At 43.9% G+C, this 21809-nt stretch overlaps 1 protein-coding gene across 2 annotated transcripts in view; it reads left to right on the forward strand.

The window, feature by feature from the left end:
- Positions 1 to 21809, forward strand: part of ZBBX (zinc finger B-box domain containing) — a 440192-nt gene that overhangs the window by 282719 nt on the left and 135664 nt on the right. For both annotated transcript variants that reach the window (XM_069213223.1, XM_069213224.1), the window contains exon 15: positions 16390 to 16754. In XM_069213223.1, coding sequence (XP_069069324.1) covers positions 16390 to 16754 — 365 coding nt within the window. The remainder of the gene's footprint in view (positions 1 to 16389; positions 16755 to 21809) is intronic.

Below are 21809 nucleotides of genomic sequence, written 5' to 3' on the forward strand. Positions count from 1 at the left end.
GGCTGCAAGTCAACAAGAACCTTTCCACATGTGTAAGGAAGTAATGTTTCCCAAATTATAATCCAGCAAGCCTGCCCCATATGTTGATCTCTGTGATAACCTCCTGTCATTCTTCATCAACCAAATGTAAAAACCTTGGAAGCTTGCGTTACCATTGCCTCCCAGAAGGCTAAAATGCTTGAGCCATGCTAGTCACTGTCCTTAGTGGAACTGCTCTCCTCAAGCAGTAGCCAGTCTGTGATTATTTGCTTCTTGAGACGTGCAATACCACAGTTATCATACTAGGTTTACTTTCTTTCTGATCGACCATCACCAACCTAGTCAACATTGCCATCTTCATTGATGTAATTCTTCAAACATGCAATGATCACACTTCAGATCCAAAGTCTTTTTCAATTTCAGGCACGTTAATGGCCTAACCTCTTTTTTGCACAATCACTTGAAAGAGTCCTTTCACATTGATGCAGATAGCCTCCTGAATGATTGTTGTTCAGTGTGCCACTCATGCCGCTGCATAGGAATATTACTCTCCTAAATATCTATGTGGAAATACTCAACTTGGTCATCTTCACAGTCATCTTCATTACCACTGACCATGGTCAGTCTTCATTACCACTGACTATCAAGCTCTAACTGAAAGTATGTTAACTTCAGTCTTTGTCAGAGGAACTAAACTGACATGGTTTGCATCATTCTTAGTGTTCAACCTGACACCCTGGGTTATGTTTCCCCCATACCATTTGCTTTCACCCCTCCTGTTTTGCTGGATGTGTTTTTGTTGGCCTTGGACTCTCTGCATTTACCTCTGCTTACTGGTGCTAAAGTACTTGTGCTTTCTCCCTAAAACTTGGTACATTTGGCCTACATCTAAAGGGCGCCTTTAATTTACATGGAGGCCCCTAGCAAATGCTACCCCATGTACCCCAATCATAGTAATGTTTCCTAGGGTCTGACAGAAGGCACACATAGTTAGGACAGGAAAATAGCAACTTTTACAATTGTGGCTTACAATCCAAATATACCATTAAAGAGGATTTGAGATTACAATTATGTGTCCGCATAATTTTCCTAACTGCTCCGAAACTGAAGTTATCACTTATTAAGTCTAATAAGACAACGCAGCGTTAACCTATGGTAAAGGTAGACCTTGCAATAGTGAACATTGACTTTTCACTACCAGGACGTGTAAAACTCAAAAACAAATATCTGACTTTTAAATATAGTGCACCCTGCATTATGAGCCTTTAAGACCTGCCTTGGGGTGATTTATATGTATAAAGAAATTAAGGCCTAGGTCTGGCAAGGGTTTATTCTGCCAGGTCAAAATGGCAGTGTAAAACTAAGCACAGAATGCAGTGACAGCCCTGATACATATTTAAAAGGGCTACTTAAATGGGTGGCATATTAAGTGCTGCAGGTTCACTAGTAACATTTAATTTACCTGCCCTCCCTATATGGTATAGCAATTTACCGGACACTTATTATTAGTAAATTAAATATGCCAATCATGTGTAAACCAATTTTACCATATTTTAGGGAGTAAAAACACATCCTTTAGCCGTTATTATCAGTGGTTAAGTGCACAGAGTCCTAAGGCCATCAAAAACGAAATCAGCGAAACCAGGAGGATTGAATGAAAAACTCTTTAGGGGGAATTTACAATGCCAAGGATGTCAGGTCCAACATGTGTTGCCCCAAGCTAAAGGCAGCAAGAATTATTCACCCTCATTGAAGTTCTCGTTGCTAAGGCAGAAGAACCTGGAGGGGCCATCATCATTGGCAAGGTCAGTTCCAGGGTGAGGCTTCACTACATAGGAATTTCACCCCCTTTCTTTATTGCCATCTGAGGGGTCTTTGGTCTGTCTGAACTCAGAAGCGAGCTCCAGACACATATGGTCTCAACTTCTTAAGTGCCCCGACCACTGCAAATGCTTCCCTTTCTGTTGCACTCCCCTTCTGTTCCCTAGGAAGTAACTTCCTTCTGATGAAGGCTACTGGCTGATCTAGGCCCTCTTCATTTAGCTGTGAGAACAAGCACAACCGCTATGCCTTTCTCTGAGGCATCTGTTTGCACAGTGAACTCTTGGAAGAAGACAGGAGCATTGAGCTTGAGCACGGGTGCTGTGGCATACTTCAGGGTGTCAAAAGCGTTCTGCACGCCTCCATCCAGATCGCCCATCTAGCCTGCTTCTTAGAAGTCAGCTCTATCAAATGAGCAGCAGTGGTGCCATACCCCATGAGATATCTCCTCTAGTACCTGCTGAGGCCCAGGAAGGTGATAGGCCCTTTCCTTTGTCTGGGTGTTGGAGTGGGTTCCCAAGCCAGAATTGTTTCAATTTTGACCTGGAGACACTCTACTCTGCCCCCTCCATCCTGGTGACCCACATAGACCACAGAACCCTTCCCTAACTTGTTCTTACTAACCTTGATAGTCAGGCCTGCCCCTTGCAGCACCTGAAGCCCTGTCCTGCAGTGGCACAGGTGGTCCTTCCCAGCTGGAGCTTAAGATCGCAGTGTTGTCTAGGTAGACTGCACTGAGGTTTTCCAACCCTGCCAGAAGCTGATTGACCAACCTCTGGAAAGTGGCAGGGATGTTCTTCAAACTGGAGGGCATCATCAGAAACTGGAAGTTGCCCACTGGGGTAGAAAACACAGACCTCTCTTTCGCCACCTGTCAAGGCGATCTGCCAGTACCACGACTTGAGATAAAATGTGCTGAATTATCTGGCACCCAATCATGAGCTCATCCACTCAGGTGATGGGTTGAGTATGAGTTTTGGTAACTGAATTGAGTAACCAGAGTTCAAGGGTGGTACCTGGATGGGCAGGTTTGGGGATGAGCACCACTGGTCTGGATCAGGAACTGTTTGAGGGCTCAAATATCTCCTGATCCAGCATTTTGGAGACTTCTTCCTTAATGCTGGCTCTCATATTGTCAGGTAGCCCGTAGATGTTATTCTTCACAGGCATACAATTCCCAGTGCCAATATCCTTGGTATAGCATATAATGAGCCTATGTGTTAGGGAGAAGAGGGATGCCAACTGTCACAAAAATTGGTGACAGTCATTCTGTTCCTGTAGCATCTGGGTAGGGGAGAGGTTGACAATAGAGGTCTGGGAAAGGTTCACTGTCCTTCTGCATCCCATCATTCATTACCAGGAGCATGGTAACATTGAACCTCTCAAAGTGGTGATTGAAGGCCAAATGTTTGGTGGAAATCTACGCCAAGGATGTCAGGTTCAACATGGCTTATGGATTAATGCCACCAAATCCTGACTGTCCCCCTAAGTAATTTGGTGGGCAAGACCGGGAAAAACTTCCCAGACCTGGAAATGGCATGATAGTTGTATGGCTCTAAGTATATGGGATACAGATTGCAGCACCCCAGGAAGTTTATTCAAAAAGAGTATAAATAGAGAGATGCGGAGGTGAGAAGCACAATATTTCTTTGGGCCTCCGCACTGTAACTGATGATCTGAAGTATTGCTTTAATTAAAAAGATCATGCTCCTGAGGTGTTTTCACATAATCCTGGTTGTCTTCTATAGCTTACCCAAAAAGACCTTCTTGCAGTCAGACATGCTGATAACTGCCATTATTTTTCAAAATGAGAGACCTAGAGTTAAAACAAAGAAATTGAAATTTCCCCATCAAAATGCTAGCTTCCCTTTCGAGCCCTAGAAATTTATTTCACAGCCACATTGTTGCAGTTAAGACGTCGTGGATGGGACTATTAGCTGTGAAAATAAGCTGCTGAGTGGTTGAAATGGACACCTAGAATTTGACTAAATGTTCATGTGGAGACCTGATAGAGCAGAGGATCTCCCACACGTGGTACTGCTTACAATGGATATATGGAAATGGGCAGTGTTCACAGTCTGGATAAAAATAATTTTATATATATACACATTCTGTTATGAGTCGGAAAGCAAAGCCCATTGAATGGATAAAGAGAGGCTATAGGATGATGGGCACCTTTATAGAGATTACTGTTTAATATAGTTTGCGATAGTGTTATCTTTGGTGTCCCAGTGTGTAAATTTCTCGTCTTTGCTAGATTGACAAGGAAGATACATTTATTGTGCCAAACTTTCCCAGCAGGCCCCTGGAATCTGATCGGATTGTGGTACTGTTGGGATTTGCAGTGAAGGGAGGAAAATGTATCATCAATATACTTGTGCTTTGCATGGAAAGACAGTCGGAGAAGCTTAGAGCCATTGATAAGTGGGACAGTGATTTTTCCTATGTATTCAATGACAAACAATGCAAAACATGTTATTGTACACTATCAGATGTTCCAGCAGTGCTCAATTTAGATTGATCCAGTGAAAATATCTCATCAGAGCCTACTTTACTCTTACAATTATACGTAAAATCTTCCCAAATGCAATGAGATGAGCAAAGGTTTGCTACATATGATATGGCACTGTTGAGAGTACAAGATGTCTAGAGAACCATGAACTTTTTGAGCACTGATCCTGTTGCTACACTCACAGCAGATAAAAGGAAAATCAGATACAAGTATACAGAATTGTGCCTAGTGTTGGCAAAAAACTCGTATTTTACAAGACTTGTTACAGAAAGATGCCCCATGATTGGAGGAGGAAGGATGTGAGAGCATTGTCACTGGCTGAAGAGAAACAAATGGCTTTGAGGACATGCAAGGATGGAAGAATATGTTGCAGCAGTCATTGGAGACAGAAAACAGAAGGATTGCATTTTGAAATTGGCTTGGTTTGATTAGCGAAAGGCATGTATACGTCATACCTTTTCCGGTGTTTAGCCCTCCTCGAGCATACCGGCCAACTACTGAAAACATACGAGGCTCCATGTTTTCCATATGGTTTCTGGACTCCTTTTTCTCTTTGTTTCGCAGGCAGCGCGATCTCGCTGGGCAGTAGTCGTGTGCTTTGCATGACATCGATCCCTCTACATAGATAATTGCATTTCTGTCGGTTACATGGATAATTGCACTTTTGCCAGTAACATGGATAATTGCACTTTTGCTGATACGTTTCACTGCGAGCGAACTTCTGTTTTATTTTGTGTGTTTGCTTCGCGCTCATGGCGGCCCTCAACTCACCTATGTGAAACTGTTTATCTTTTCATTTTCAGTTTATGTGGCAAGAAAAGTCAGATTAGGAGTTTACAATGCTAATAGTTCTAACTCGAGCAAAAACGAGACCCATTATATGGCAAATGCTTGTTAATATTTGGTGTAAATCCGTTTAGTAGTTTTGGAGTTATTAAAGGAAAAAATTAAACTCGTATATCTGGGTGAAGCCTAAGCACAGAACTCATGGTGAGGTCTGATTGGCTGCCAGCACTTCAACCAGGAAGAGCTGGCAGCCATTTTGCAACTAATATACATGACTGCACCTTCTAAATGAAATACAACACTGACAACAAGAACTAAAGCTTAAATGTAGGGCATATGCACTTGCTGTGGCAGCCATTATAGGACTCTGGGATATGGACCCCATTGAAAAGCATTGTAGTGAAAGGCAAGTTACGAGGGTCACTACAAAGAGAAAGTATAAAGAGTGATAACAGATTTTAGTTACAATATAAATCATGTATTGATGGTACCATACTAAGTTTAGGAATTGTGGTGTGTTCTAAGGTGATTTATCCTGTGAAAAAGCCTTCTGCTGGGATTTCATGAATAATGTCTGAGAGAAAGCTGTTTTTTCATGATTTTCCCATAGAGGATATGGAAGGTGCTCCAGAAGCTAAAATGAGAGCATATCCACACAATCTTTGTGAGCAATATGAGAATGAAGTGTGACATTCTCAGTAAAACATATACTTCAACCAGGAGCAGTCTGTCAGTTTCTTCCCTTGTGTTGTACTGTAGCCTCCCAGAGTGTTCTAAAGAACAACTATAACACTAATAGTCTTACTTATGACAAACGTGTGGCACACCTGAAGCCATCTTGATTGAATCAAACTGGTAAAACTTGAAGCATTTAATTTAGAAAGGAACAAATTGAGGGGTTTCATTTTATTATATAAATTATGGTTAGTACTGTAGAAAGAGAAATTATAACATGTCTTAAGTGAGTTCTCAAATATCTTCCTCTTGTATTCCATTAAAACATTCTGACATACTGACTAAAACACTAGCAGCAGACTTCCAGTTAGCTCACTGGTGATCTTCAGCTTTGCTACAGTGTTCTAATGAGCAGCTAGAGTGCTAACATTCTGAATTCATACCAAAAGTGTGGCACATCTGAATGCCATCTTGATGGAATTGAAGTGGAAAACTGAAAGCATTTTCTACAGATGATACTGCAGGAAATTAGGAAATTAGGGAGCTTCGTAACAAATAAGGCTCCCACGTTGGCCACCAGAGGAAAACAATAACCCAAATGTGGCACAAATATCACCCAATTGTAGCCCAAGTATAGCCCAATGACAGAAGTGTCCAAGACGCTGAGGGCCTCATTACGAGGCTGGCAATGACAGGTTTGGCGGTCGGACCTCCATCCTACTGCTATTTCTGCCAGGATCCTAGATCCCGACGGGGTGGCAGAGGTCTTGGTTGCGATCAACAGGGTGGCACCGAACTATGCGCCACCCGGCTGAATACAACCTTATTCTCTGCCAGCCTTTTCATTGCAGTTTCACCACCATGAAAAGGCTGGCAGAGAATAAGTGCAAGGGGGCACAGGGGAGGCTCTGCACTGCCCATGCCCCCCTACCTACCGCAAGGGCTGCTTTACAACAGTGTGCATTCTGAGGGTGCTGGACAGCCCCTTCTGTGCTGCGAGATAGCACTCGGCTCCTGGCCGACTCGGCCAGTGCAGGCCGGCGGAAACCTTAAAATAGGGCGGGGGATGCCACAGACTTGGTGGTGGCATCCTCCTTGCAAGTTTGGTGGTCCTGCATTGGGACTGTCAAACTCGTTTTGAAGTTTTGTATAGCACAAACTTGACCCGAAGGTAATGGAGTGCTTTACACAAGCATGATTTACATTGCACAAGGACACATTCATTTTGGTTTTAGGCATGGGGAGATTAAGTGATTTCTCTAGAATCACAGGATGTTGAGCTGACACCGAAACCCAAACCTGGTTTCACAGTTGAAAAAGTCTGCAGCTCTGGCCACATCCTCTCCCCTAAGTGTAACAAATACTCAAGAGATCAACTGGATAAAAAAACTGAAAGATAGCAAATAATTTAGAGTGGCTTTGTCACTATTTGAGAACTCAGAAAATATGTCCTCATTTAATTTTTTAAAGCACTAACCATAATTTTTATAGGATTAAGACCCTTTAATTTTTATTATTTCTAAAGGGAATGCTTTAGGTATTACAGTTGTGATTACATCAAGATGATGTCAGGCGTGCAACACTTTTGTAATAAATATAGAATGTTAGCAGTGTAGTTGTTCATTAGAATACTGTGGGGAGGTACAGGTCTGGGGCAAGGATTCCAATAACTGAGAGCAGGGTGGAAAGTGCAGAGGCAACAAGTTGACCACTCTGGGCAGGTGGGAGGGGCAGTGGCCTCACAAAGGGGGGCGGGGCAACAAACCAGTCAGGAAGGATAGATAAGAGGCTGTGGAAATTTTACAGACCACTGAGGACAGTAGGAAGAGGCAGAGGCAGTACAACCATACATGCCAACAAAACCAATTCAGGCAGGAGAGCCCCAATCTTTTCAAACCCAAAAGGGCATTTTCGTTTACGTTATCCTGTCTAATATTTTCTGTTCTTCAATGTAAGTCAATGGGGAAAATCGATTATCTAGGTTTTTGTTTTTCAAAATCTCCCTATTACCAATTGCAAACTGTTGGCAATTATGGTACAATGGGTCATGGAGGGCAAGAGGAATGGGGTAGGGACATGGACTTGGATGACAGAGGGCAGGAGGGAGATGGTCAGAAGTACCAATCTGACCTTACAGGGCAGGTGCCAGGGGTTTCAGCAGTACAGTACACCAACCAAGAGGGCAGTGCAGCACAACTGACCATGAAAAGCAATAGGGAAGGGACAGGACCATGCACATGGACAACAGAGAGCAGAGGGGAAATAGCCAAGGGGAGCAAGCTGACCATAGTGGACAGACAGGGGGAACAGTTGCAGCACAGCAGACCATGAGGGAGAGGGCAGGGGCATGACAACAGACCAGACAAGGAGGGAGGGAGGGGATAGGGGCCTGCACATGGAAACGGGGGCAGGGGGCAAGTGGTAAGGGAAAGAGCAGCAATCTGACCCTCGAGGGCAGGCGGTATGGACATTGAAAGCACAGCACACCATGAAGGGCAACATTGATACTATCACGGCATACACACTGACAATAGAAGGAAGGTGGGAGGAGATCAGGGGCAGCAAGCTGACCACAGGGCAGGTGGGAGGGGTTGTGGCAGCACAGACGACCATGCATTGCAAGCAGAAGGGTTAGTGCCAGCACAACAGTCATAGTGGACAGGGGGCAGGCGTATACACAAAGGACCATGGAGGACAAAAAGGCGGGGTAGGGGCTGGACACAGACAAGAGAGCAGGGGAAGGAGCTTCACAACCATGCAGGTGTCAGAGTCACCAGATCCTCTGGGTCTGTGCACGTTCCCAACACTTCCACCACAAGACAGCTCCAATACTCTGATTAGATTTATCACAGAGTCTAAGAGAGTCCAAGTGGGGAAAAGGGGATTAGGACGGGAACAGCTGGGAAGGAGACCTGTAGGAAGCAAAAGGTTAAAACACAACATCAAAATTACATCTCATGAAATCAGTACCATGCTACAACTCTAAGCTTCGTCTTTTCCGAAAAACATGAACAACCCTAGAATAGTCCTAAAACTGACTAGGCTTTAGATGACCAAATGCCTGAGGAGGAAACAGGAAAAGTTAAATAGGACTTTCAGATTTGAGTACTTTCTTTAGCATGAGAATCAGTAAACACTCTGAGCAATTTCTAAACAACCATATGAATCTCCTTTTAAGAATATATATCAGGAACACACAGCATTACATCTAGAACTCTGGTATTGTTGTGTTCATCTCAGAAAAAACATTGGGAAGTGAATTGCGCACATTGCATATTTTTTATATGAGTATTTAACACCATAAAGGATTATGCACCATGAAATCACACAACGTAGATTCAAGGAATAAATCATGCAACGTGTCAACTTGAAATGCTACCAAGAAAATGTCTTAGAATAGTAGCGCACAGTAATTTACATTATTTATACACGAGGAAAGAATTGCGTGACTTTCCGATTCAAATGCCAAGAAATGGTAGCTCACAATGAACAACATGAAAAGCACTCAGGGAAAGAATTGCGCGTCTTGCCGATTCGAATGCCACCATGTAAATGCCAGAAAATGGTAGCGTGCAATGAACAACAAAGTTAAATGCTCATGAAACGAGTTGCACGTCTTGCCAACTCGTAAAACATCATGTAAATGTCAAGAAATATCAGCGCGCAATGAACAACAATGTAATAACGAAATAAAATCTTTATGGAATAAATTGCGCGTCCTCCCTATTTGCAAACCACCATACAAATGTCAGAAAATGTCAGCACACAAGTAATCTGTTATTCATTTAAGAATTAAAATCAAGAATATGAAAATTCTCAATTACGGTGTTGGGAAATGTCCAAACACCGTCTTACCGCCTGGAAACAGTGATCACCAATGAGAGATGAGTGCAGAAGACTGGAAAATCCAAATAGGCCGCCGGGACAGGAGCTCAGGAAGAAGCTGCTGCTCTGCACCGGGACCTCTGAATAGTGAGCACTGGAAGTTGGGCTGACTCTCTTTTATAGAGTCTTGGCCCAGCCTAGAACCACGCCCAGGCATGTTGCAGGGAAAGTCTCTAGAAGGCCCTGGAAAGGGACCATACCCTAACACACTCTGAATGTCTGCAGCAATACATTGCAAATGTACAGTATTTATAAGCACCTTAAAAATGACTCTTTTGGATGGAATTCTGCAATGCAAAAGGTTAAACAATACCATATCATCACAATGCATAAATTACATTAACTTGCAAGTTTTGGGTTTTTGCATTCTAAATGCCCGTAGAGCGCGCACTGTCCTGGTGTTGACAGCAGGGCAGGCAAGATGAGCAAATGCAGCTCAACAGAGCGTGGAGGGCAGACGCATAGAGGGCAGAAGGGAGTAGCAGCAAAATGGACCATGGAGGAGAAAAGGGAGCGGATAGGGCGTTGAAGTCAGACAGGCAGGGTGGGGGATGGCAGGAACAGGGTGCAGCCATATGACATTGCAGGGCATGTAGGAGGGCAGTGGCAGCTAAACAGAACACTGAGTAGATAGGAGGGATAGTGGCAGCTCCATGGAACATGGTGGGCAAAAAAGCGGGACCTGAGGCGTGCACACAGACATCAAAGGGCAGGGCAGGGAAAAGTATTGTAAGGGCAGCAAGCTAAGCACAAAGGCTAAGCAGCAGGGCAATGATGGGACTTAGAATTGGGCAATGTAGGGCAGGAAGAGAGGGTAGGTTCATCAAACTAAATGGAGGGCAGTGGCAGCACATCGGAGCATGCAGGGCAGGGGAAAGGGGGCTGGTGCATAGACTCAGACAACAGAGGTTAAGGAGGAGGTGGACAGGACAGCAGTGTAACTGTTTTGGGCAGGCAGGAAGGGCAGTGGTAGAACAATGGCCACACAGGGCAGTAATGAGGGAGCAGGGGCATGGACTTGGATAATGGATGGCAATGACGGGGAGCAGGAGCAGCAAGCTTGGTTGTGAGCAGCACAATGCCAGGCCAGGTCCTGCGTCCAACCTCCCCACCCTCCATCCCCCACCATGCATTGCAATGGGCATCTCACTTAAGGTTAAAAACAAAACCTAGAAATTCACTGAAACAAAATAAAGGTTACAGGGACATCATAGTTAGGAAATAGAATTAAAAAAATCTTAGAAATTCACTGCCATGCACTACTAATTACCCCAGATATTACATCATTCATGGAATCTCGCAAAACGTATCTAGGTTGTTATAGTTAGGACTTTAGGCTTGATTTATATCTCGGCGGAGGGGAATACTCTGTCACAAACATGATGTATATACTGCCAGCTATATTACGATCCCATTATATCCTATGGGGATCTTAAAATGGAGGACAGGATATCTGTCAGGTTTGTGGAGTATTCCATCCGCTAGGATCTAAATCAGACCCCTCGTTTCCATAAACAAAGCATTATTTGTTTTGCTAATAACTTTGGCGCTGTTTGAGGAATCTTCACGAAATATTCACAACTAGTTTGCCACTGACTTTATCTGCTGTCGTAAAAGTTTTAGGGTGATTCGTCAAGTGGGGACTGAGAAAAGTGTGGGGTCCCAAAATGTGTTTTCCCCGTGCAGTTTCCCCTAGGGATTTTCGACATGACTCCAGCCTAAACCACTGGACGTAATTACACAATTTTTGGCAGAAAGCTAGATTCTGGTCCAGAAAGAGTGCTTGTTATAATTTAATGCAAATCCTTTTGGTAGTTTTTAAGTTAATAAAAGAAAAATAAGTTTACATATCTAGGAACGTATGAATCTGGCATATCTCATGGTGAGATCTGATTGGCTGCAAGCACTTCACCCTTCAACCAGGAAGTGTTAACAGCCATCTTGGGACTCAGAATCAGCCGAGTTCCACTAGGCCTGGGGGTGGGTGTCCCACTGGGACACCACAGAAGCACACCAGAAGCCAAAAGTGTTTTTTATTTTTTTAATTCTGCGAAGTCGCAGAGGATACGTGAATCCATGGCAACATTATTATTGTTTTTTTTTTTTTACAAAAGCGCATTCCCCTGCACTTGTTTTTTTAGTTTATGACCTGCTGGACCAGGTTCTCAACAGGAATCACTTACAAATATAAACATAGAAGGAGTCCCAGATGAAGCTCTGCTTCTGCAAAGGACAAATCCTCCCAACTCCTTGAACTTATCCAAGGCAAAGCAAATGTGTTTTCTCTGCAATTCCACATAGAAAAAACATTTAGAAAACGTGATGGAGGTGAGCTTATCATTGCTGTGTTAGAGCGCAATCTCCTCTGTAGTACCTGTGGATCTTTTCTGTAGTCTCCTGGTGAGAGCAGAGTCCATCCTTCATTATTTTAATCACTATGAGTATGTAAGTGGGCAAAATGACTGTGAGGCATTGCTCATTTGGCATGCCCTGTATAAGTTAGTGATACATATTAGTCTTCCCGCCTTTTTCCAGGTTGATTTACACCTTACCAAAAGGCACCCCGAGTGTTCTTGATGCAGAGTAATATGAGCACATCTCCACCAAACAAAGAAGCACTTCCTTCATATAATTAAGAGGAAGTACCCTTGTTTGTTGGAGATTCAACTCCTTGTAGTCTTTCCATCTTCTGTATGAGCATTTATGTTGGCACAGATTTCAATATGAAGAGGCTCGAAGAGCAAGCACATTGCCAAAATTACGAGGCCACTGCAGACATTACCTCATGGTCCCTTGCACTACAGTAGTGTAGAATATGCACTATACATTTACCCAACGATGTAGCACTTACCTTACTGATTAGCTGGTAGAAAGTACTCCAGTTGTATAGACATTTGGCACAAAACTGTGGACTCCTCTTGGATAAGTAAGCAGGTGAGTATGCATTCTGGCACCAATGCACATTTCACAGAAATTCAATCTCAACAGGAAGCACTTATAAATATAAACAACGCAGGTGCCTCATTTGAAAATCTGCTTCTGTAAAGGACAAATCTTGCCAAGTTTATAAGCTCCCCCAAAGCAAAGCAAGCATGCCCCCCCCCCCTTATAAATATGGCTGGGTCCCAGGGCCACATATTTCCCCCAGGAGGTGGGCTTCTTACCCCCACCCCAATTACAATATGGCCGACCCCCGGGAGATAGAGTCCCCAGGGCCGTAGTAGGGCCCTGGGAGAGAGGGGCTATGTGCCTCTCTCCCCCTTCTAAATATGGCCAGGCCATGCGAGATGGTGTCCCCGGGGCCAGAAATATGGCCCGGGGAGGGGTCCATGTACTCTACTCCTCTTAATAAAAAATTTAAAAAACTTGATGGGCCCCGAGTGTTGGGGTACCCAGTGCGGATTTCGGCCCAGGGAGAGGGCTATGTGCCCCCCTCTCAGTCTGGCTGCCTTTGGAGTATTGGCTATAGGGCCTGGCCACAGACCAGGCCCTGCTGCCTGAGGGGTTGGCTGCTTGAGGGGTGTGGGCCTTAGGGCCAGGCCCAGCAGCCAACCCCATGCCGTCCATGGTCATGGTATGCGGGGGTTGGCCACAGGGCCTCACCGGCCGTGAGCGGCATGAGGTTGGCTACATGTGAGCGGTCAGCCACAGAGCCTGGCCAGCCATGCTCAGCGTGGGTTTGTCTGCATACGGGGGGATTGGCTGCATGCGGGGGATTGGCTGCATGCCGGGGATTGGCTGCTTGCGGGGGTTGGCTGCAGTCAGGGGTTGACTGCAGGGCCTGGCTGGCTGGCTGTTGGCTGCAGGGCCTGGCCACATGTGCGCGGCATGGGGTTGGAAGAATGCCGGGGGTTGACTGCAAGCCCTGGTTGCAGGGCAGCCCCTGCAGCCAACTCCACTCTGCATTGAATAAAAAACATAGAAATTCACTGAAAAAAACGAAAGTTCAGGGACGTTATAGTTAGGAAATAGAATTTTAAAAAGCCTTAGAAATTCACACAAAAAAACAAAGATTACTGAGATGTTATAGTTGGGTTCATATTTCACGCATAAAACCATAGAAATTCAGCACTTAAGGTTATCCCATGTAGCTATAACTCGTGCCCTAATGAAATTATAACTCTCGCCCTCACCATGCACTGCTAATTACCCCACATTTTACAACACTCATAATACCTTCTATGATATAATTGATAATAGTTCAGCAACATTAACTGTAAAATTATTGATAAGAAAGTGCATGGCGGGGTCCAAGGTATAGTTACCTTAGGGCACGAGCTATAAGTGCTGAATTTCTGTGGTATTGTGTGTGTAAAATGTACACCTAACTACAAAGTCCCTGTAACCTTTTTTTTTTTTTTTTGTGAAGATATACAGGGAGTGCAGAATTATTAGGCAAATTAGTATTTTGACCACATCATCCTCTTTATGCATGTTGTCTTACTCCAAGCTGTATAGGCTCGAAAGCCTACTACCAATTAAGCATATTAGGTGATGTGCATCTCTGTAATGAGAAGGGGTGTGGTCTAATGACATCAACACCCTATATCAGGTGTGCATAATTATTAGGCAACTTCCTTTCCTTTGGCAAAATGGGTCAAAAGAAGGACTTGACAGGCTCCGAAAAGTCAAAAATAGTGAGATATCTTGCAGAGGGATGCAGCACTCTTAAAATTGCAAAGCTTCTGAAGCGTGATCATCGAACAATCAAGCGTTTCATTCAAAATAGTCAACAGGGTCGCAAGAAGCGTGTGGAAAAATCAAGGCGCAAAATAACTGCCCATGAACTGAGAAAAGTCAAGCGTGCAGCTGCCACGATGCCACTTGCCACCAGTTTGGCCATATTTCAGAGCTGCAACATCACTGGAGTGCCCAAAAGCACAAGGTGTGCAATACTCAGAGACATGGCCAAGGTAAGAAAGGCTGAAAGACGACCACCACTGAACAAGACACACAAGCTGAAACGTCAAGACTGGGCCAATAAATATCTCAAGACTGATTTTTCTAAGGTTTTATGGACTGATGAAATGAGAGTGAGTCTTGATGGGCCAGATGGATGGGCCCGTGGCTGGATTGGTAAAGGGCAGAGAGCTCCAGTCCGACTCAGACGCCAGCAAGGTGGAGGTGGAGTACTGGTTTGGGCTGGTGTCATCAAAGATGAGCTTGTGGGGCCTTTTCGGGTTGAGGATGGAGTCAAGCTCAACTCCCAGTCCTACGGCCAGTTCCTGGAAGACACCTTCTTCAAGCAGTGGTACAGGAAGAAGTCTGCATCCTTCAAGAAAAACATGATTTTCATGCAGGACAATGCTCCATCACACGCGTCCAAGTACTCCACAGCGTGGCTGGCAAGAAAGGGTATAAAAGAAGGAAATCTAATGACATGGCCTCCTTGTTCACCTGATCTGAACCCCATTGAGAACCTGTGGTCCATCATCAAATGTGAGATTTACAAGGAGGGAAAACAGTACACCTCTCTGAACAGTGTCTGGGAGGCTGTGGTTGCTGCTGCACGCAATGTTGATGGTGAACAGATCAAAACACTGACAGAATCCATGGATGGCAGGCTTTTGAGTGTCCTTGCAAAGAAAGGTGGCTATATTGGTCACTGATTTGTTTTTGTTTTGTTTTTGAATGTCAGAAATGTATATTTGTGAATGTTGAGATGTTATATTGGTTTCAGTGGTAATAATAAATAATTGAAATGGGTATATATATTTTTTTTGTTAAGTTGCCTAATAATTATGCACAGTAATAGTCACCTGCACACACAGATATCTCCCTAACATAGCTAAAACTAAAAACAAACTAAAAACTACTTCCAAAAATATTCAGCTTTGATATTAATGAGTTTTTTGGGTTCATTGAGAACATGGTTGTTGTTCAATAATAAAATTAATCCTCAAAAATACAACTTGCCTAATAATTCTGCACTCCCTGTATATATATATATATATATATATATATATATATATACACACACACACACACACACACACACACGTATGTATAAACATAATGTGAGGTCAGAGTTACTACTTGACAGGCTAAGATGTTACGAACTGCAATGTATAACAAATACCTGTGATCCTTTATGTTTATTTCTACTTTTGCTTTGAGAAAAGAATAAAATAGTTTAGAACACATTGGTGGCTGTAATAATACTTTGCTCTTCACTAGAACAAACCTTATGAGTTCTTTCTATTTCTGGCCCTCTAACACCAGAGGATGTTACTAGATTGTTGAGAAGGCTGTAATTTGCAATCAGAATAAGTGATTTTTCATATCTGAAGTTTCATTGTTGACTCCTCAGGAGCTTTACATGCCAGAGAGACTCACCAATAAGGATGAAATTTGACATAGGCGTGTGATCCTGAACGCAGTGTAATTAAACCTATACACAAGTAGAATAAATATTATTAGCATACACGTTCAAGAGAAATACCTCCCTGCCAAAAGCATCCTATGTCAGGTATAAACGAGAAAAAGGATTTCAAATGCGATACGTTTAAAAAAAAAAAAAGAGCCACATACATATTTGAAATTAATTTTTGTATGAGTGAGTTAATACATTTTAGGGAATTTTCTCCGGCATACCTAATGTAACGTTGGCAATAGTTCTACAACTATTGCAGGGCAACTCAACATTCCCAAACCGTTTAGAAATGATTTTCTGCAATGAGGGATCGCAGGTCTCCATATTTTTTCATTATTTTAATGTGTTTTTCTTCTAGGAGGAATGTCGACCACCGAGATTTGTAAATCAAAGAGTGTTGATAGCATTTCTTTCATCACACCAGAGTCAAGGCGCACCACCCTTCGCAAAAGAACTAACAGCGGTCTAAGGGAAAAAGATGACGGCAGTCCACGCGGTGCACCCTTCATAGAAACAAAAAGCACAAAGCTAAAAAATCAAAAACTGGCAAGCTCTAGCATATTGCCTAAAACAGCTCCGTGTGCATCCATTGTTGACTCGTCACCACCTCTGAAATCATTGAGAGGTAACAAGCAAATGATGGAACCAAGCAGTTTCAAGCCCAGCAAGGTTCTGGATGGAGCTACAGCTATAAACTCGTCAATGGCATATCAAAGGCTAAAGGTATTTTAATTTGGAAAACATTTGAGCTTTTCCTCTATATGCCTTTGATAAGTGAAATTTACTTTTGAATCTTCTCCTCCCAAGAAAGCTCATAGGTCAACCCTTTGAAGAAAACTTTAGTTGCACTTTCAAGTTTTACATCAAATGTTTGGTTTAAATCAAATAAGGTTTAAATTTTAATTTTATGTCACTAGGAAAGAATACTATTACAGGGCTAAGAGGGAATATTAACTGCACCTTGCCTTTCGCAAACCATCTGCAAACATCCACGGTGTCAGTCAAGTTCATAGTACAGTTATAAGAGGTACATTTTAAACACACAAGCACAACTTAAATTAAAAACACTGAAAATGTCGACATATAATCATTTTCTTAAAACGGACTTTATTAGCTTTTTCCATATTCTAGGGACAATCACTTCGAGAAACAGAAAATCACGGTATCAAACAAACAACCGTGAGATGGAATGAGCCTCATATAATGACCTGACGCCCATGTTCAAATAGGTAAAGTAGCAAATGCGATGGATGTCAGTGTACATACAAGCAACTGTACATTCAGCATCCACCCAAACCAGCACTTTGAGTCCCATGTTGCAATAGGAACAATTGCAGCTACAAGGGGAGGAAAAGCCAGAAAAGCAAGAAACTAATATTAAGCCCAACATAGTGACCAATGGACTGCTGATTAAGGGGAAGGCCTAGGAGAGATAGAACTGTGAGGGGGAGCCAGGAAAGAGGACGCTGTTATGTAGGTGGCGGGAGGGCAAGTTTTGTGAGTCTCTAGTGTGCTCGGTTCCGGGCTGTATGTGATGGGTATGATGCATGAGGTCATATTAGTGAGGGGGTAATTGTGGCTCATCAACTGATGATTCGCCATCTGGGACAGAAAGTACGTGGCCATCAGGGGTTATCAAGGGACAATTGTTCATGATCCGATCCCATGTTTGTGGATGTTTGGAGCTGTGCCAACCTTACTGTACCTCAAGTATCATATTGGCACTCTCACTCTCCACCCAGTCCGTTCTCATCTCCAGCCAAATAGCGGGAGGCCCATGGGGGATTCCCAGTACATGGCCAGCATTAAAGCGAGGTCCACAAATTTGGTGGTGATGGTTTTAGCATGATGATTAAGAAACAATCCCAGTATGCAGACGGTCGGGATCTTAGCCAGGTTAGACATATCAATCATGATCTACATCTGTATACATTTTTAGGCTTTTTGAAAAGAGAGTTCACCAAATATTTCATTTGAATACTTTAACTGATCCCTTGTCCTAAGGTAAAGTTATTATTGCGAACGCCATATCCCTTCTGTTAAGATAACATTAGACCTGGTTGAAATTTCGCTTATCCTGACTTAATTCGTGTAATTTTGGGAAGTTCACACTAGGCTATTTCACAGAATTTCCTTAATTTCTCCATCATGCTATGTTGCGTAATTTAAGTACAGGAGTGTCGGAACGATGTCAGTGATAAAAATGCAAGAAGCTGTTCATTGCACTTTTTGTGGCACAATTTTAGTGCAATATCTAAGCACAAAATGCATCCTGCAACCCAAAATGTAAGCAAAATTGCATTTCATGCTGAAATATAGTACTAAATGTCAGATTTGTTTTTCTCATAATTACCCATAATTTCACGTAACTGCATATAATTTTCCTGAAATAGCACTTAGTTATGTGAAAGCAAATTTCATCCACCCCTTGATAACATCAATTTCCCAGAAAAAGTACACACAGAATCTAATTCATATTGCCTGAGCTTTAATTGCCCTCCTAAATTTGAACTCAAACTCCCTTAAAATGAATAAATAGATTCATTTTAAAACTGGTATATAAGATGCACTAATAACTAGACACCTAATTTAGAAGCCATAACTTTTGGTGCTCTGCCCAAATATCTGAAATTACCTGCACACCTGAATTGTGTTAAAATAAATGGTGGATCATCCATGTATGAGGAAAAGCATAGTAATCCTCCAAAGTAGTTAAAATAGTATGGCGAAATGTATTTCAGACCCCATCTCTTTTCTTCTAATAGGTTGTCTATATTCTCACAAAAGTCCCCACATCATATAACTAGCAAGGGACTCCCAACACATTACCAGACTTCATTTCAACACATCAATCATAAATTTAATAACTAGAAATTGGCTTCATACATCATCTACACTGTACTCTGAAACAGCATCCAGTCATTCAGTTGTCAATTGTACGTGATGCATTCTGGTGCATGATTTCACTGCTACATGTACACGTATCATAAATAAATGCTGTAGTGTAGAATTCCTTGTCATTTTCCCTTAAAATCAGTTTTACTTTTACATATATGTAATCATTATTTTACATGAAGTCTTATGCTGTTACTGTACAATATAGGTAATAAAGTATCAGTCTGTAAGGAATTACATTATTGCATCAAGGAATGTACACTTTGTTACTGTAGCACTGCTATAATGTTTATCTTCAGTATCACCATTTGGTCCATACTAAACAGTTACAGCAGACAACTCAGGGGGTCATTCCGACCCTGGCGATCCATGACCGCCAGGGCCGGGGACCGCGGAAGCACCGCCAACAGGCTGGCGGTGCTTCCTGGGCCATTCTGAACCGCTGCGGTCAGAAAAGGGCAACCGACGGTTTCCCGCCGGTTTACCCCTGGCCCAAGGAATCCGCCATGGCGGCGCTGCTTGCAGCACCGCCATGGGGATTCCGACCCCCTTCCCGCCATCCTGGTCCTGGCGGTAAATACCGCCAGGAACAGGATGGCGGGAATGGGTGTCGTGGGGCCCCTGGGGGCCCCTGCACTGCCCATGCCACTGGCATGGGCAGTGCAGGGGCCCCCTCACAGGGCCCCATAATGATTTTCAGTGTCTGCAACGCAGACACTGAAAATCACGACGGGTGCCACTGCACCCGTCGCACACCAGCAACTCCGCCGGCTCCATTCGGAGCCGGCTTCATCGTTGCTGGGGCTTTCCCGCTGGGCCGGCGGGCAGCCTTCTGGTGGTCGCCCGCCGGCCCAGCGGGAAAGTCAGAATGACCGCCGCGGTCATTTGACAGCGGTACGGTCTTTTGGCGGTTCCCGCCAGGCGGGCGGCTTCCGCCGGGGTCGGAATGACCCCCATAGTCTTCTACTATGAGAAGACCATATTCCTTCTATTTTCCTAGTTAAGGTTCTTACTTTGAGTTTAGTAGACAGCAGTGCTTAATTTGTGCTTGTTGTTTCTGGTGCTGAGCACCAGCTCTTATTTTTGAGGGCCAGCGCTTGTTCTTCTGCCTCAAGCATTTGCTGCCAGAAAAAGACACATTTGGGAAAGACGGAGGAAGAGAAAAACGAAACAGCATCACAATGGGAGAAAGCAGAAAGATGCATGAGTGAGCTGAAGGGGCAGGGAGTAGCTTAAAATGTATTGAAAAGGCCTGAGACGGCTTCAGGATTATGCTGCCTCAGTATTCCGTGTTCCCACATTTAATTGCAGCAGCCGCATGTTTAAGAGGGGGGCTTGGGCACCTGCTCGTTTTTATTTACAAATTAAGCACTGGTAGACAGGAGGCTTTGTCACAAATGTGACTGATGTTCCATTTGCTATCTTACAAGTGTAGTAGCCTATTATTAAGTTGTATTATGGAGGACAGAGTATCCACACAGTTGTGCCACAGTATCCCGTCAGCCAAACTCTAAATAAGGCTCTAAGGCCCTCATTATGACCTCGGGGGTCTTCACTGAAGACCGCCGAGGTCCCGCCAGACCAAAGACCGCCAGTGTTGGCGGTCTTCTGCCAACCATATTATGACTGGTGACGACCCTCCGCCATTTTTTGATTGGTGAGCCGCAGCAGCAAATACTGGCGGTCGGCGGTGCTGTGGAGGTTGCTCCTCCGTCACTGCCACATCATCAGAACACCGCCCACCGAATTACGCTTCAGTATTCGGCGTGGTGGTGTTCTGCTGATGGGGTGTTGGCGACGGAGCAGCCCCCATGGCACCCGTTCCCTCCCGGACGACCACCTTGGCAGGTAAGGTGATCATCTGACAGGGGAGAGAGGTGGGTGGGTGTTGTGTGGTTTGTGCGTGAATGGGGGTGTGAGTGTGAGTGTTTAGAGGGGGTGTGTAGTTGCATGTATGTTTGTGTGTAGTGGAGATGTAATGTGTATGTATGTGTGCATGTATGTGCACGTGTATTTGTGTGATTGGTGTGTGAGTGGGGGGGGTATGTCAGGGGGGGCCCTGGTGGTCGGGGGAGGGGAGGGAGCCCTACCACCTTTGGGAGGGGGTGGTGGACTCTGGGGAGGGGGACGGGGGAGACCCCTATCAGTGCCAGGGAAGAAATTCCCTGGCACTGATAGTGCCTACCGCCATGGTTTTCGTGATGGTTAAAAAACCATGAAATCCATGGAGGTATGCGGGGTCATGACCCCGCAGGCAGACTAGTAACGGCCGCCGGGCTGGAGACAGTGGTCTCCAGCCTGGCAGTCGTTACCGCTGTGGCAGACGGTGTGGTACATTGGCAGTTTGGCATGTGCCAAACCGCCAATGTCATAATTTGGCGGTAATTACCGCCAGCCTGTTGGCGATGCTATTGCCGACTTTACACCGTCAGCCAGGGTTGTAATGAGGGCCTAAGTCTTTTCCCCCTCTAGAAATGTACTTATGGGGGCATCAGTAAATGAACATGGATGTTTATTCTGCACATCTGACTCTTAAAATAGTAAGTTCACGAAGATAGTGGCTTTGTTTTCAGCAAGCAATCTCTGCACTCCACCATCTATTTGAACGAATAGTAAGAAAAAAGAGGCATTTGTGCTAGCGCATAATCTTTTTTCATTGGTGTCTTGGAAGTTGGTACCTTGAAACATAATTTATGGCAACCAACTTTGTTTAAACAATAATGTAAGACATTTCACATAACATGGCTCTTGTTTTCATGAAATGCTAAATATTTCAAACAATAAAGGTCAAATTAACTGTGCATAACTGTGAACAGAAAAGGAAATTTGATTTGTATTTTCATATAAGCACTTTATTTGCAATAGAAGGCAAACAGTGAGACA

Source organism: Pleurodeles waltl, chromosome 11 (genome assembly GCF_031143425.1).
Source record: "Pleurodeles waltl isolate 20211129_DDA chromosome 11, aPleWal1.hap1.20221129, whole genome shotgun sequence".
Classification (NCBI taxonomy): domain Eukaryota; kingdom Metazoa; phylum Chordata; class Amphibia; order Caudata; family Salamandridae; genus Pleurodeles; species Pleurodeles waltl.